This window comes from Abramis brama (genome assembly GCF_963993115.1).
Source record: "Abramis brama genome assembly, chromosome: 15".
Lineage (NCBI taxonomy): Eukaryota > Metazoa > Chordata > Actinopteri > Cypriniformes > Leuciscidae > Abramis > Abramis brama.
In genome coordinates this window covers 17184164-17200091 of record NC_139977.1, presented here as the reverse complement: position 1 = coordinate 17200091, position 15928 = coordinate 17184164, and the positions used below count along the sequence as shown (strand labels likewise).

The following is a 15928-nucleotide window of genomic DNA, read 5'->3' as shown; positions in this document are numbered from 1 at the left end:
AGCGAATAATACTTGAGGAAAATTTCATACAATCAATAGGACAACAAAGATATCAGTGATAATGTCACATATTATAATGTGAAGCTATACAATGGTAGTGTTAAAACTGCTCCGGAAGACATTTTCTGGTCTCTACAAGAAATCAAAGTGCGAACAATGCAATCAGTTCTGCATCTAGTATCAACATCTTGAGGTACCTGCATAAATTAGCAAACGTGTAATCATAAAAAGACACAAAAGCTGTGATCGACTCGGTGTCATGGCTGCCAGATAAGAGACCGTTCCCTTTTTCTGACAGATCCCTTCATCAGAGCTACAATGAGCTTGCGGGTCCTGTTACTCACTCAAAAGAACAATCTCTTAATTTCACCGTTTTCTCTTCTCTGCTCTCCACCATTATCCTGTCAAAATCCACGTTATCCTAATGCCTCTTATTACAATGGCTTGGTCAATATTTTTGACACGCAATGACGTTCATGTCTTCTAAAACATCACTATATAACTTTGCAGCGGCCGTGACATTCCCAGAACCTTTCCTTCATCAAATTCAGTACATGGGGCAATGACATATAAGAGTGTTCATGATAAAGAAAAATGTAAAATCTTTTAAAAATCTACTTCAAAGCATGTGCCAACTTCTAAGAAAAGAACTCTTTGAATTCATGTTGTTTTCATACAGTATGATTTAAAAACTTTTGTACCATTTTCAATAAGACTTAATGACTAATTTCAATAAAACTCAACATTTAATGACCATGTGACATGGTGTAACAGTAAATACATAGTAAAAGTAAAAATGAATGAATGAATAATAGAGATTCTAAGAAATAATAATAAATCAAAATATCAGATTGGATATTAGACCCCCCCCCCCCCCTTAGAAATGTAAAAATGAATTAAATAAATAATAATAATAATTAAAAAATTAAAAACTATTTTTTTGTTGAAAAATATGCTCATCCTAAAAGAAGTGTATTTAATAGACAACAAAAAAGATGAGAGTAGCGCCATTGACCCACATACTACGAAAGTGCAGAAATTCAGACACAGCCATTAATAAGTCATTTTGCAGTTAAAACTATTCTTTCTTGAAGGAAGATGTTGGTATGCCATGCGTTAACAGATTTTTTTTGACATACCACATACTGTGTCATGTTCCTTCTATGACAGCCGTGTGATACAAGCCTTTCCGTTCGTCCTACCCACCCTGCAACCTGAATGAGGGCCAAACCTCCCACTCCCATAAGCCTGTTAAAAGAGCTCATGTGTGGTAAATTCTGTGCTGAACCTTCAAAAAAAACTTGAAATAGGTCTCGTCCGTGAGTAAGCGACAAAAAAAGGAAAAACAAACCAATCAAGGCTGATGGATTGCTATTCACTGATTTTCACTAGATTCTTATTTATAAGGCAATGTAATGGTGTGCTGAGCAAAACACAGAGGCGAGCGGTCAGTTGTGCCTGTGTCCGCAGGGAGCAACAAATCTGCCACCGGGGAACATATCCGGTTATCTAATCCTCCGTTTTAATTAACTGAATTAATCGAGCCCGCTAATCTAAGAGATACACAGCCAGCTTCGTTTACACACGTGAGCTTTGCGAGTGTTGGATGACACGCAAGACCAATATCATCGTTTTTAAATCCCCGGGATGACAGGTGCCACATAAAAGCTGTGCCATTCCATTTAAATGCGCATAACTCAGTTTTAAAGGAAGCATGACATGACTGTGACGACTTTGAAGCTGGGCTTTATCCCTTCGCTTTGGAAAGGCCGCCCCATCTGACTCTCACCTCCTGAGGGGGCTTAGGGGGAGACTTGGCGGATGGGAAGCCTATGTCGCAGCAGTAGAAAACCAATTTTCCCTTTCAGAAATCAGACGGAATCTCAAGCCCGAGCTGCAGGGACGCAGCGCCATTCAACCTCTGGCAATTTCGAAACAAGACCCCACACGCGGGGGTGGAAGGAGTGTAGCAGGTGAGCAGAGGCGCCGCTTTATTTGGCTAGAGCTATATTTTTGCAAGGACTTCTTGACGCTGCACTAACCCGGCGTGAAGCAGCACATCTGAGAAACCGATTGAAAAAAAAAAACGAGGACGGGAAAGACAGGATTGCTATTAGAGACGGAGAAAATGTCTTCCTGTGAAACAGCATCTATGAGAGGAAGGCAGCTCCCTGAGCACACAGTGGGGAGAGAGAGAGTTTGCTCAAGTTTAATTGGAAAGCACACAAGGCCAGGGGACTGCAGAGCGAGATGTTTGTATAGGACGGGGACGGTTCACGGGAACGACTACTGCAGGGTTGAGATCATCAATCAAGGCTTGTTACAAAAGTTTAAGGCTGTGCAATATCTGTTTACGGCGCCGACTATACCACAACTTGGGATATTCGAGGGTACAAAGAGCAACCTGCGAGAGGCGTTTTGGCTAACGCTAAAAAATGAAAGCGCGCTTTGTGGTTCAAAGTTCGCACGCAGTTCAGGGATGGTGGATCTTCACAGGCACAGAGACACCTTCTTCAGCCCGCCTAGAGCAAAGCTGGCTAAAGTTGAGAACTGTAAAGGATCCAAATCCATCTCGGGCTGAATGTATTAGGCAAGGCAGCTTGGGGGGAAATGTGTCAATTTGCATTTGTTATTAGATTGTGCATGCGGTGGTTATCTAGGCGCTGCATGTGGTGACTCATACATTCTCTGGGAAGAGTTTGAGGGTAAAAATGGCGCACATCAAACCTAAATAATTTGCATTTGAAATTATAAATCAATTTGTACCCCTCAATAAGGCATGCCTCCAACATGGATGCAAATCCAGGCCAATGGCTTCAAACAACGTCCCACTGATTTGCGAGTGGAAATATACAGTGTCTCTCTCTGACCCCATGTGTCCAGTCCCAGGGGAAGCTGCTCCCAGTATTTCTACCAACCACACGTGTAATGGGATTCCCCCCCCCCAGATGGCTTTCCCCGTCCTCCACGGGGACTTACCTGATGGGAAGCGCTCAATGACGGGCTGGTTATCCACTTGGAGGGTGGCGTTGCCACCGCTACGTGTAAAGCGAACCACGTGGTACTTGCCGTCGTTCACGGTAACAGCAGGCTCATCTATGGTGATGTCATCTGTACCCACATTGAAGATCACGCCGACCTTCCCTTGTTCCTGTGTAAGAATGGACAATTTATTCATAGGTGGACATTGAGGCTGAGTCATGATGGTTGACTAGTCGATAAGTGAGGTTGACTAGTTTACTTAGATTGCAGGAACATTTGGTCTTGTGTACTTTTTGTCCAAATACACTTTTTCACTATCACCAATTTATTTAATCCTTAATAATGTCCAACAGCATGAATGGATACATCACAGGTGTATTCTTTTTTCATTGACATTGTAGTGGAAACAATAAAATAAAATAAAATAAAATCCCTTGCCTTCAAAAATGTAATAACTAGCATTTAAAGCTGCAGTCCGTAGTTTTTCCTCTCTGTTTGAAATCTGCAATTGCAGTTATTCGCGGAATTATCAGCTTTACGTGGGTTGTGCCTCGGCACGGCACAGCGCGGATGAATCCAATGTTTTGAGGAGAATGTGCGTCTGTCATTCACTGCGCAGATGTGGATACTGTCATTCAGAATCACAGATTATACTTTTTGGAAGTATGACCAACATAAGAATGTTCACCGGAAAATGTTCTGAACAAGTAACATTCACTTTTGTTCTGACCAACTAAGGGAAAAAAAGCATTGCAGTAAATCACGCCGATTAAATCTAACAATCGCTTATCATATCACGTCAAACCATGCAAATTATACTTTATTCTCAAATTGTTAATGTTAACAACATCAGCATTGCGTGACTACATTTAATGCCCTTCCGATATTTATCCACCAGTACCACTGGAATTAAAAACATTATTACAAGCTTACCGTTTTGAATCGAGCTAAGGCAAGCAGTTTTGAACACTGGCTGGTTATGTACTTGCTCAAAAATTTATTTTGGATCATTTTTAATCTAAAAAAGTTATGGAATGCAGCTTTAATGTACCATAAATGCACACAATTTTTTTTTGACGTGAATAAAATTACAGCTTGTTTGGAAAGTTGAAGAAACCACCATATACATGTATTTTTTAATATATATATATATATATATATATATATATATTTATTAGAGATGTATTAATTAGTGTGCTGACAGCTAGACAGTTTGCAAACGCCCCTTACAAAATGTGTATGATTGGGTTCAGGTGAACCTGAAACAAGGAAGCCCTGCAATTAAACAGTGCTTTCTTTAAGACCAATTAGTTGACTAGTTGTTCAGGCAACCACCAACAAGTCGATTTTGAAAATATATAGTTTTGCACGTGGATATAACAGTTAGATATAACATGCACCATCACAAGACCTAGTATTGGATATGACAATAAATGAAATGAATGATAGCGAGAGCGATGGAGAATATCTTGCGAGCAAAGAGAAACATCTGGTCATGGTACAGTGGCTCACCCTTAGGAGAGGAGCTCAGCAATGTCCTTTGTAATACAGGAGGGGAAATGGTGTGTGGCTCCATGTTTTGCATTCATCACCGCTCTTTCTCACAAAGGCGCACACACACACACACACACACACACACACACACACACACACACACACACACACACACTGACTCGCCAGCTACTGACATCCTGACATGTATAACTACTGACAGTTTCCTGCTGTTTTTATTTTAACAGTGATTCATTCCCTCCCAAGAACACTTCCACCTGCCACTAGCCAACTCTGGGTGGCGCACTTTAACGTTCAACGCCTCAGAAATGCTACCTCGTTCTTATAGTCACATTGTTAGGGTGTAACGTTACTATTCCACAGCTTTAGCATGGGCCACTATCAGTCTCTGGAAACAGCCAAAGCATCGATAAAAAAGTGCTTTGTGTTTTCTGACAAAGCCACGGATTGATAAAACTTCCACACACCTTTAGAGTTTGGATATATTCCTTCCTTCCTCTGACCTCAACTGACAGGTTCTCATTGAGATGCTGATGTCTGACAAATATCAAACAGAGCATGAGGTGAATGCAGAGTGTGTTCTGGAGTCTAAAGGGCGGAGATAAAAAACTGGCGAGTGTGTGCTAATGCTGGTCTGATATTGACATCTCCTCACCATACCAATGAGGGCTAATCTACTGAACGAATACACAAGAGGATTTTAGCCAAATGGTAAACTATACTTTCATACAAAAGTCAAGCTAAAACAATAACAACAACAAAACAAAGAAGATAATGTGAAAAGTTATGTTTTCATAGAAAGACAAATAATCTAATGAATTTTCATGCTGGCCCAGCCTGGTTTTTGCTGGATGCTGATTGATTCTTACTGGTTAAGTAAGTTAAAATGCACACCAGTATCCAATACTGCTGTAGGTACTTCAACAGGAACAATGAGTAACTGAAATTGCCCCAAAGAACTAATTCAATTTGAATGTCAGTTCAAACGCACTCTGCCGTTACAGACTCACTGTACCATCACAATCCATTTTGTTTAAGTAAATCCAGGTAGAAGAATGACAAGAATGAAAAAGTTTTTTTAACAGAGAGTTTAATGCTTCAGTTGTTCGGACGGAACCATGTTATGAAACACTTCATCAGTCTCCTCACTCACCATTTTGCTCTATTTTTCATTTGATTTGAGATGCTCTTTTCTAGTCATACGATACTGGGAGCAAAATGTCTCACTCGGTATGAAAATCAACAAGATGTGGATAAAAATGCTTGACTTGATCACAAAAATAAGGGCATGACTAACTATGACAGAGGAAGCCAATTGACAGGCAATTATGGATTTTACATTTGGATAAACTGGACCTCTTTGCAGAAATATAAGAACGATGACTGAGACACAGTCCAAAAACATTAAGGGCCAGATTTACAAACAGCTTGCGCCAACGCAAGCCCTTTTTTAGCGTAAAAAAACCCCGACTGTTAGGATTTACTAAAGACACGCAGTGAAAAATTAGCACTGAAAGGCGTGGACGGTTATTTTTCCAGCTGACCCTTTTGCATATGCATTTGTAGAAGTTTCCCTTTCAGATGCAAAACTTATGGGAGGAGAGTATTTAAACGAATCATGCAAGGCAATTCACGGTTTGCACTAGTCAATTTACTGGTACTTGCGCCACTATTTAACGCCCAAAGAAAAGCATGTCTTAAACCAGATGCTAATTTGCGCCGCTCCTGGTAGATTGCGTTGGTCATTATGGAAATGATCCGGCTGCGTCTGTGTTCTTTCATTTGCGTGTCATTTGCACGTTTTTTTTTAGCGCTCTCCCGCTAATTTGCCCTGTTTAGTAAATCTGTCCTTAAGTCTTGAAGTTTTGAAGTGTCCTCTAAAGAACTCAGCAGGAATTAAAGACAGAAGGAGTGAGTGTTATTTGTTAAACTCAGCTGTACAATGCAGCTTGAGGACTCACTTGAAAGATGAAGCACAGAGATATTGAAGGACAGAGTGAAGAGATGAATAACGGATCCTTTATTCTAAACTGCACAACCTGTGGCCCCAAGTAAGGGGCCGATTGGTGCCCTAAGTGCACAATGACCTCTTAATCTCATGACCATAACAGACGGCCAGAAACAGGCTAATGCAAGCTATCATTTATAGAGAGAAAGAGAAATGAGTGATTTATGATCCAGGGCCTCTGTGTTTGATGCAATACTGATGATGCATATGAGTGAAGGGCATTGTGGGTGACTAATCTCTCTAGAGGCCGCTGCTACTGAGGCAGGACAGAATAACCTGTCAACAGGCTGTCACTGCTGACTAAAGTGCAAAACACCTGGCTTTAATGCCCAGATGTCAAACATCTGGAAAAACTAAATAAAACAAAACTGACAGAGGGATTTTTTTTATAAAGATATAAATATTTTTATTTATTTATATATATGGGGATATTTTGGGGATATTTAATTTTATTCTATCAATCAATAAATTCCACTAGAAACAAACTTTGTTGTATTATTTTATTTTAATACTGTGAAGCTGCTTTGATACAATCTGTATTGTGAAAAGCGCTATACAAATATACTTGATTTGATTTGATAAAGGGCAGGAGGTAATGTGAATAAAATGCCCAGATAAACAAGGGCAGAGAAGGATACATGCTCTAGGGTGAATTTACTGAACAGTTGTGCCACAAAAATGATTTTACTGCGGGAGTTTTACACTATTTTTCTCAGAAGTAGAGAGAGACACTGTAACAGCTTTTCATAAAAATATATTTCTGCCTCTATATTTTAGAAAGGACAAAGGTATCATCATGTCTAAGGGTCCATGGCATCAAAAGGTTTGAAACCCCCCTGAATTAATGTACACTGCAGCAAACATAACAGCATTACAGTTTAGGTAAGTCATAAACAGAGCACATGTAACTTTTGGTGAATATAATCTCCCACACACACTGCAACAGTCAAACTGTCGAACTACACAGTGATTTGCCCTTGCGCTGTAATAAAGCTCCTCTCTCTCTCTCTCTCTCTCTCATATGGCCACTCAAGCACATCAGCCCACTGCTCCTATCTGACCCAGGTCTGACCACACACGCATTGAGCTGCTACATCTGCTGCAGCTTCTATTTGAGCTTGGAGAGTGCGGAGTGTCTAGGAAGGAGGTGGAGCATTATGATAGAAGCTGATGAGGGCAGAAGTTGAAGGAGAGGACAAAATCATCCCCCTCCACTCTTTCACTGGCCCCATGCCCTGTGGGTAACCCCATTGCTGCTTTAAAATGGATGATGTCCTCCACACAAGGTGAGTGAGCGAATGGACGCCGGTGGCGATTCTAAGAATGTTTTTAAAGAGGGGAAACTCAGAGGGGCTTCAAATGTGTAAGAAAGGGTCAAAAATATTCACAATTTTAAATAGTGCCTGTCTCTTGTCACCTACAAGGCAACAGAAGTGGACAACTGCGTAATGTTTAGCGGCACGCTGTTGCTGTTTCGTTCAAACATTATGGACCATGGCAATTAGCAGACTTTGGGACAAAAGGAGAATTAAAACAAGGATCAATTTTGGCGTGGCGTTTTCGAGATGCCGAGAGCTTTGCGACAAACTTCGACTTGACAGAGACGCCGCTCTTGCATGTACTTTATTAGACAGGTGAGCAAATGTACATAAAATGAATCAATGTTATATAGCTCAACATGATGAAATGTTAGAATATGATCAGTGTGTTATTCTAATGTTGATCTAGCTTACTGCTAGTCTCATATAGCCAACAAACTAACACATAGAATAACATTATAACAAGTTTAATTCATCAAATAAACTGTCCTGTGTGAGTAGTAATTCAGCACTTGCGGGTAGTTCGGTAGAATTAAATGCCCTCATTCCTTTATATCCGCAGGACTCGCGTGTGGCACTGATATCTGTCTCTCATTAGCAATCGCGCCCTGCTTCATACCACAGTCATGTTAAAAACATCAATGTATTCACTCATCCATAAACATTATTAGATCCATCAGCATGATGGCAAGTTCCATGATTCCGCTTATCACTGCGTCATCAATCTACGCCTTTGTTATTGTAAGAGGTTAGCGACCCCTAGCGGCGAAAAAAACAAAACCATACTGTAGCTTTAATGCAAAATATTAATTTTCATCAATGTAAAACATAGTCTATGTAAATGTATGCATTTTGACAAAGTAAAGTAAATACTTGAATAATGAATTTTACTATATAAATAATTTATTACATTATATAATTTTCTTAAATATATCCAGATTTTATGAGATTTTGTAACATCAATAATATTTCAAAATAAACAAATAAATAAATAAAAATTTATTTTTGACTATTTTTCAGTAAATGCTCTTTAAAATTCTCAAGAATCAAAATTTTACATAAAACAATGATACATATATAACGACAGCTAAATGACTAGAAACTTGTGGTATCAGATGTCCAAATGGGCTTTGCAGTAGCTAGATAGTTCTAGGGAAATTTGGTAACACTTTACAATAAGGTCCCATTAGTTAATGTTAGTTGTATTAACTAACATTAACTAATAATGAGCAATACATTTGTCACAGTATTTACTAATCTTTGTTAACATTAGTTAATAAAAACACAACTGTTCATTGTTAGTTCATGTTAGCTTAGGTCCATTAAATAATATTAACAGATTAGATTAATATTCAGACAACATTGGATTTTAATAATGTATTAGTGAATGTTGAAATGAACATAACTTCAACATAACACAAGATTTAAAAAATGCTGTAAAAGTATTTTTGGTAACACCGTAACACTTTACAATAAGGTTTCATTTGTTAACATTAGTTAATATATTTACTAACATGAACTAATTATGAGCAATATATTTGTTACTGTATTTGTTAATCTTTGTTAACGTTAGTTTATAAAAATACAGCTGTTCATTGTTTGTTCATGTTAGTTCACAGTGCATTAACTAATGTTAGCAAGATTTTAATAAAGTAGCCTATTAGTAATTGTTGAAATTAACATTAGCAAAGATTAATAAATGCTGTATAAGTGCAGTTCTAATGTTAACTAATGAACCTTTTTGTAAAGTGTTACCGTATTTTTCATTGTTAGTTCAACTAGTGTAGTTTACTTCTGTTAACAAATGAAACGTCATTGAATTGGTCACATTACTTGCCACTAGAACTTGTGATAAGGGTTAATTCGGATAGAGCAGTTTTGTTCTCCTGAGTCTTTCAACGACCTATTGAACGTCCTGCCATTGAGTGTCAGCTGAAAGCTCCTGGTTTTGAAAAGCTTTGCTAGACCTCACCAGAAGTCATGTTTCTCCCTCTATCTCATGTTGGCCCAAACCTCACCAAGACCAGCTACACTCTCCTTCTCAGTACTTAATCTTAATCATTTTTTTTTAAAACCTTTATAAAGGATTTTGTAGGATGAGTGCTGTTCAACATGGGGAAGCTCAACACCTTTTGTGCCATTTCAGCCCAGCAGGACATGATTTATCGTGGCTGTAGAGCTGCCAGAAGAGACGGGACGGCCCAGACACAGACATCTGCTCGCTGCTTAGTTACTGTATCACAGATACTGCAGATAGTCTGGAGAGATGGGAAACAGAGACAGTGCAGAGCTTTGCAGTATTGCTTAGATGGGTTTTTTTTGTGTGTGTGTGTATGAGAAACAAATGGGAGAAATAATACTGCTCAATATGGCATCTGTAGAAAGGGAAGCCTGCCTTTCATTTAAAGAGCCAATTGCTTTTTTTGTATAGAGGCATTATCTGTTTATTTTTTAAACTAGAAAGCATTTGCATTAGCTTGACCAGCCTAAAATACATATTGTACCATGATTTGAGCTGAAGAAATTAAACCTATGATAATCAATGCTGCCAGAATGTATTGCTGATTAGAAACATACGATTGAAATTAAACATACTGACACAGTTTTGGAGATTTCAGAGTTTTCCTCATTAAGGGACTATGAGCTACACGTCTAGTCTAAAATAACTGAGCGAATTGATCCGCCTTAAAGGGACGTGTAATGAAGTTCTGATGGTGTTGTGTTTGAATATTTTGCCAATAGGTCAGATATGAAATCTGAATCCATACTAGTCCTGTTGTCCCTCAACATTCCGATTTCTTTTCACTACCCTATGTGTGGGGAAAAAAACAGCCATCAATTCTTGGATTAAAAACATGATGAATACACACAATTTCTACTGACTGAAATCAAGTGATCAAAATGTGATATCAACCATCATGCCTCATGAAAATACACAATTAGCCTGTATGCTTCAAAGCACTTCATAATGGAGATGCCGTTGTTTTCAAAATCACTGTTTAAGGATCGCCTCCTGCTCGAGACTGCAAGAGGTTAGCATCCTTGGCACAAAATGATGGCTGCTTCAAAACCACCCAGAGGAAAAATAACCAGCTGGGAAAGATTCATTACCTGTCAGCATTTACCTTCCCAGAGAGCCTATGACCACTATTCAACTCGGCATCTTGAGACAATAGCTAAAAAATCATCCTAAAAAGACAACTGGAAGCCCGCAGCGATTCAACTCCAATCGAGGCAGACAACCTTGTTTCGTGGCGACGTGTTTGTGTTCTCTCCCTCTAAAATGGAATAGCCCTCTTTTCATTTGCATGAGTGCTTTGAAAACGCCTGCCCTACTTTCTGGAGGAGCAAAGGCGAGGTAAAGCGGAGGAGACAATGACTATTAAGGAGGCTAATTTTGAATAAGAGAGCCTGTAAACCCTTGAGGCAAATTTAACCACAGGCTTTTGTTCTGGCAGTTCAGAGTCTATCTGATAAGAGACAGGCTGCTCTGCATATTACCGATAACACTAATTAAAGGTAAACATGTCTTCCCGATCGGTGTGTGGAGGGTGGGCAAGGAGCGTCAAGCGAGGGCCAGAGATTGTGACCTTTGGCAGTGCTGCTCTAACGCATGGGCTCACCTGTCTGTTTACCCACACACACTGCGGGCTAATGGGAGTCACTGAACATGACCTTCACAGTCAATCGGAGTGGGCTTAAAGAGACAAGTGCCATTGTTCTCTCGGGGGATTTGATTTTTAAGCACCGAGTAATTTGACAAAATGAAATGAGCTCAAAATCCCTCTACATATCAAATCATTTGTATTTGGTGTCTAATGGTGCTTTTCCATTACCAGTACCAGCTCAACTCGACTCGACTCGGCTCGGCTCGATATCAACGCTCTATTCATATGGATTAGTTTTATGATCTCTTCATTAATTTTTTGAAGTGACAAAGTGGTAGTTGCGTAGATGTCATGGAGGGACAGAAATCTCTCAGATTTCATCAAAAATATCTTCATTTGTGTTCCGAAGATGAACAAAAGTCTTGCGGGTTTGGAACGACACGAGTTAAACAAAATCTCTTATTTAAATGTTTCACACATGTGTTTTGTAAATGCATGGTCTAAATCTTATTGTGAACAATTCATCCATGTATGTGTTTCGCTTTTACCTTTTGTTTACCTTGTAATGTTTAATCAAACTGTCATAACTCAATCTTCCGTTGAAAATGACAGACTCTCTGGTGAAGAATGCCGGACTTCTCCAAGCATTTAGTCTACTTAAATCCTGACCCTCCACAATCGACAGCAAACTTGCATTCATTTTTGAGCACCCATATCTCAAAATTTAATCAATATATCTAATATTTTACATATAGAGTTTAAATAACCATTTTCTGCAGTCCCTTAAAATGACACAAGCTATACCTTTAATTCTATGATTAATTATGATTGACAAACTTGCATGTGAAATGAGTGCTGAATACTGAATAGGCTTTGATATGTAAACATAGGCTGTAATATGTGAATTATGGCAATGACGTCATAACGAAGATTCCTGAACAACCTGTTTTTTTAAACCATACCATAGTTTTATTTAGTTTATGAAAATTAAGTCGTTACACTACAGCTGCATCCGAAATTGCATACTTCTTATTACACAAACTTCTTATCACACTTGAAAGAACAAACACAAACAAAAATACAGTGAGGAAAATAAGTATTTGACCACCCTGCTATTTTGCAAGTTCTCCCACTTAGAAATCATGGAGGGGTCTGAAATTGTCATCGTAGGTGCATGTCCACTGTGAGAGACATAATCAAAAAAAAAAAATCCAGAAATCACAATGTATGATTTTTTAACTATTTATTTGTATGATACAGCTGCAAATAAGTATTTGAACACCTGAGAAAATCAATGTTAATATTTGGTACAGTAGCCTTTGTTTGCAATTACAGAGGTCAAACGTTTCCTGTAGTTTTTCACCAGGTTTGCACACACTGCAGGAGGGATTTTGGCCCACTCCTCCACACAGATCTTCTCTAGATCAGTCAGGTTTCTGGGCTGTCGCTGAGAAACACGGAGTTTGAGCTCCCTCCAAAGATTCTCTATTGGGTTTAGGTCTGGAGACTGGCTAGGCCACGCCAGAACCTTGATATGCTTCTTACAGAGCCACTCCTTGGTTATCCTGGCTGTGTGCTTCGGGTCATTGTCATGTTGGAAGACCCAGCATCGACCCATCTTCAATGCTCTAACTGAGGGAAGGAGGTTGTTCCCCAAAATCTTGCAATACATGGCCCCGGTCATCCTCTCCTTAATACAGTGCAGTCGCCCTGTCCCATGTGCAGAAAAACACCCCCAAAGCATGATTCTACCACCCCCATGCTTCACAGTAGGGATGGTGTTCTTGGGATGGTACTCATCATTCTTCTTCCTCCAAACACGTTTAGTGGAATTATGACCAAAAAGTTCTATTTTGGTCTCATCTGACCACATGACTTTCTCCCATGACTCCTCTGGATCATCCAAATGGTCATGGGCAAACTTAAGACGGGCCTTGACATGTGCTGGTTTAAGCAGGGGAACCTTCCGTGCCATGCATGATTTCAAACCATGACGTCTTAGTGTATTACCAACAGTAACCTTGGAAACGGTGGTCCCAGCTCTTTTCAGGTCATTGACCAGCTCCTCCCGTGTAGTTCTGGGCTGATTTCTCACCTTTCTTAGGATCATTGAGACCCCACGAGGTGAGATCTTGCATGGAACCCCAGTCCGAGGGAGAATGACAAGTCATGTTTAGCTTCTTCCATTTTCTAATGATTGCTCCAACAGTGGACCTTTTTTCACCAAGCTGCTTGGCAATTTCCCCGTAGCCCTTTCCAGCCTTGTGGAGGTGTACAATTTTGTCTCTAGTGTCTTTGGACAGCTCTTTGGTCTTGGCCATGTTAGTAGTTGGATTCTTACTGATTGTATGGGGTGGACAGGTGTCTTTATGCAGCTAACGACCTCAAACAGGTGCATCTAATTTAGGATAATAAATGGAGTGGAGGTGGACATTTTAAAGGCAGACTAACAGGTCTTTGAGGGTCAGAATTCTAGCTGATAGACAGGAGTTCAAATACTTATTTGCAGCTGTATCATACAAAGAAATAGTTAAAAAATCATATATTGTGATTTCTGGATTTTTTTTTTTAGATTATGTCTCTCACAGTGGACATGCACCTACGATGACAATTTCAGACCCCTCCATGATTTCCAAGTGGGAGAACTTGCAAAATAGCAGGATGTTCAAATACTTATTTTCCTCACTGTATATCAAACTGCACATTTTGGTGAGCATTCATTTAAACAGTCTTGTTATGTCTTAAGTGAAAGTAGATAGTTTGGCGAAAATTGTATTTGTTATGTATTAATTCTTAAAGCAGACATGGGCAGTATTTCAATTAAATGTATTTTAAATACGTATTTAATTACTTTAGTGTATTTTGTAATTTGTATTTTGCAGGAGTGGAAAAAATAAAATGTAGTTTGTAACAAAATATTTTGAGGGAGTGTATTTAGAGTATTTCAAATACTTAAATACTTAAGAAAAATCACCATAGTAAATGATTTTGCCATATTTTCGGTCTGATGTTGCCAATGGCAATGTCCAGGTTAGATGCACGAAAATCACTCGACACCCTGTAGACCGGGCTCCCTCCAAGAAGTGAATGAGTTTTGAACACAGGAGAAGTAGTGGCGCTGCTCCTCTTAAAGAGATACTCCAGTTTTTTTGGAAATATGTTCATTTTACAACTCCTCCAGAGTTAAACAGCTGAGTTTTACCGTTTTCGAATCCATTCTGCCGATCTCCAGGTCTGGCGATACCACTTTTAGCATAGCTTAGCATAGATCATTGAATCGGACAGGACCATTAGCATCTCTCTCAAAAAAATTACCAAAGAGTTTTGATATTTTTCCTATTTAAAACTTGACTCTACTGTAGTTACATTGTGTACTAAGACCGACGGAAAATGAAAAGTTGCGATTTTCTAGGCTGATATGGCTGTGGACCTATACTCTCATTCCTGCGTAATAATCAAGGAACTTTGCTGCCGTACCATGAGTCCAGCAGGCGTAATGATATGACGCAGCGCCTGAAAATAGTCCCCAGCTCGGTATAACATCCAACGTGACCGGGACTAAGTTTGTCTAACCTATTAGACTAACATTTTTTCAGGCGCTGCGTCATATCATTACGCCTGCTGGACTCATGGTACGGCAGCAAAGTTTCTTGATTATTACGCAGGCATGAGAGTATAGTTCCTAGCTATATCAGCCTAGAAAATCACAACTTTTCATTTTTCGTCTGTCTTACGATGTAACTACAGAAGAGTCAAGTTTTAAATAGGAAAAATATCAAAACTCTGGTCATTTTTTTGAGAGAAGTGCTAATGGTCTTGTCTGGTTCAATGATCTATGCTAAGCTATTCTAAAAGTGGGACCGCCAGACCCGGAGATGGGCTGAATGGATTCAAAAACGGTAAAAACTCAACTGTTTAATTCTGGGGGAGTTGTAAAATGAACCTATTTCCCAAAAAAAGTGGAGTATCCCTTTAAAGCACGAGTAGAGTAACAGTGATAATATGGCTACGTAGCCTACATCAAACACGTTTTGCTATTAAGGGCAGCCTACCACACCATTGATGTGAACTTAGCTATACATGCCATTAACGTCAGAGGGAGCTATTTCAGGCCCTGTAGAGATTTAGTGAAATGCCCAATGCCCATGCTTTTTTATTTTGCTACTTCGCCATTTTGAATTTACACATTTCTCATATTTGTGTTATTGCTACTATTTGTGTTATTGACCTTTCAGTAATAAAAAAGAAGACTTAAGATTATTGTGGGAGTATTTTTGTATTTTCAAAATACTAATTACTTGTATTTTATTTAAATACATTTTTCACATCAGTATTTTGTATTTTATTTTGTTACATTTCATGAGCCAGTATTTGTAGTTTGTAACAAAATAGTTTTTGATGTATTTGTGCCCACCTCTGTCTTAAAGTGACAGTAGCCTAAACCTGCTGCTGTCTGAGTCCTTAATGTTAATTCAAACAAGAAAAGACAAAGAGAAAAT

At 39.1% G+C, this 15928-nt stretch overlaps 1 protein-coding gene across 2 annotated transcripts in view; it reads right to left on the bottom strand.

Moving 5' to 3' along the window:
- Nucleotides 1-15928, bottom strand: part of nrxn2a (neurexin 2a) — a 423124-nt gene that overhangs the window by 20171 nt on the left and 387025 nt on the right. For both annotated transcript variants that reach the window (XM_084137438.1, XM_084137437.1), the window contains exon 18: nucleotides 2980-3151. In XM_084137438.1, coding sequence (XP_083993564.1) covers nucleotides 2980-3151 — 172 coding nt within the window. The remainder of the gene's footprint in view (nucleotides 1-2979; nucleotides 3152-15928) is intronic.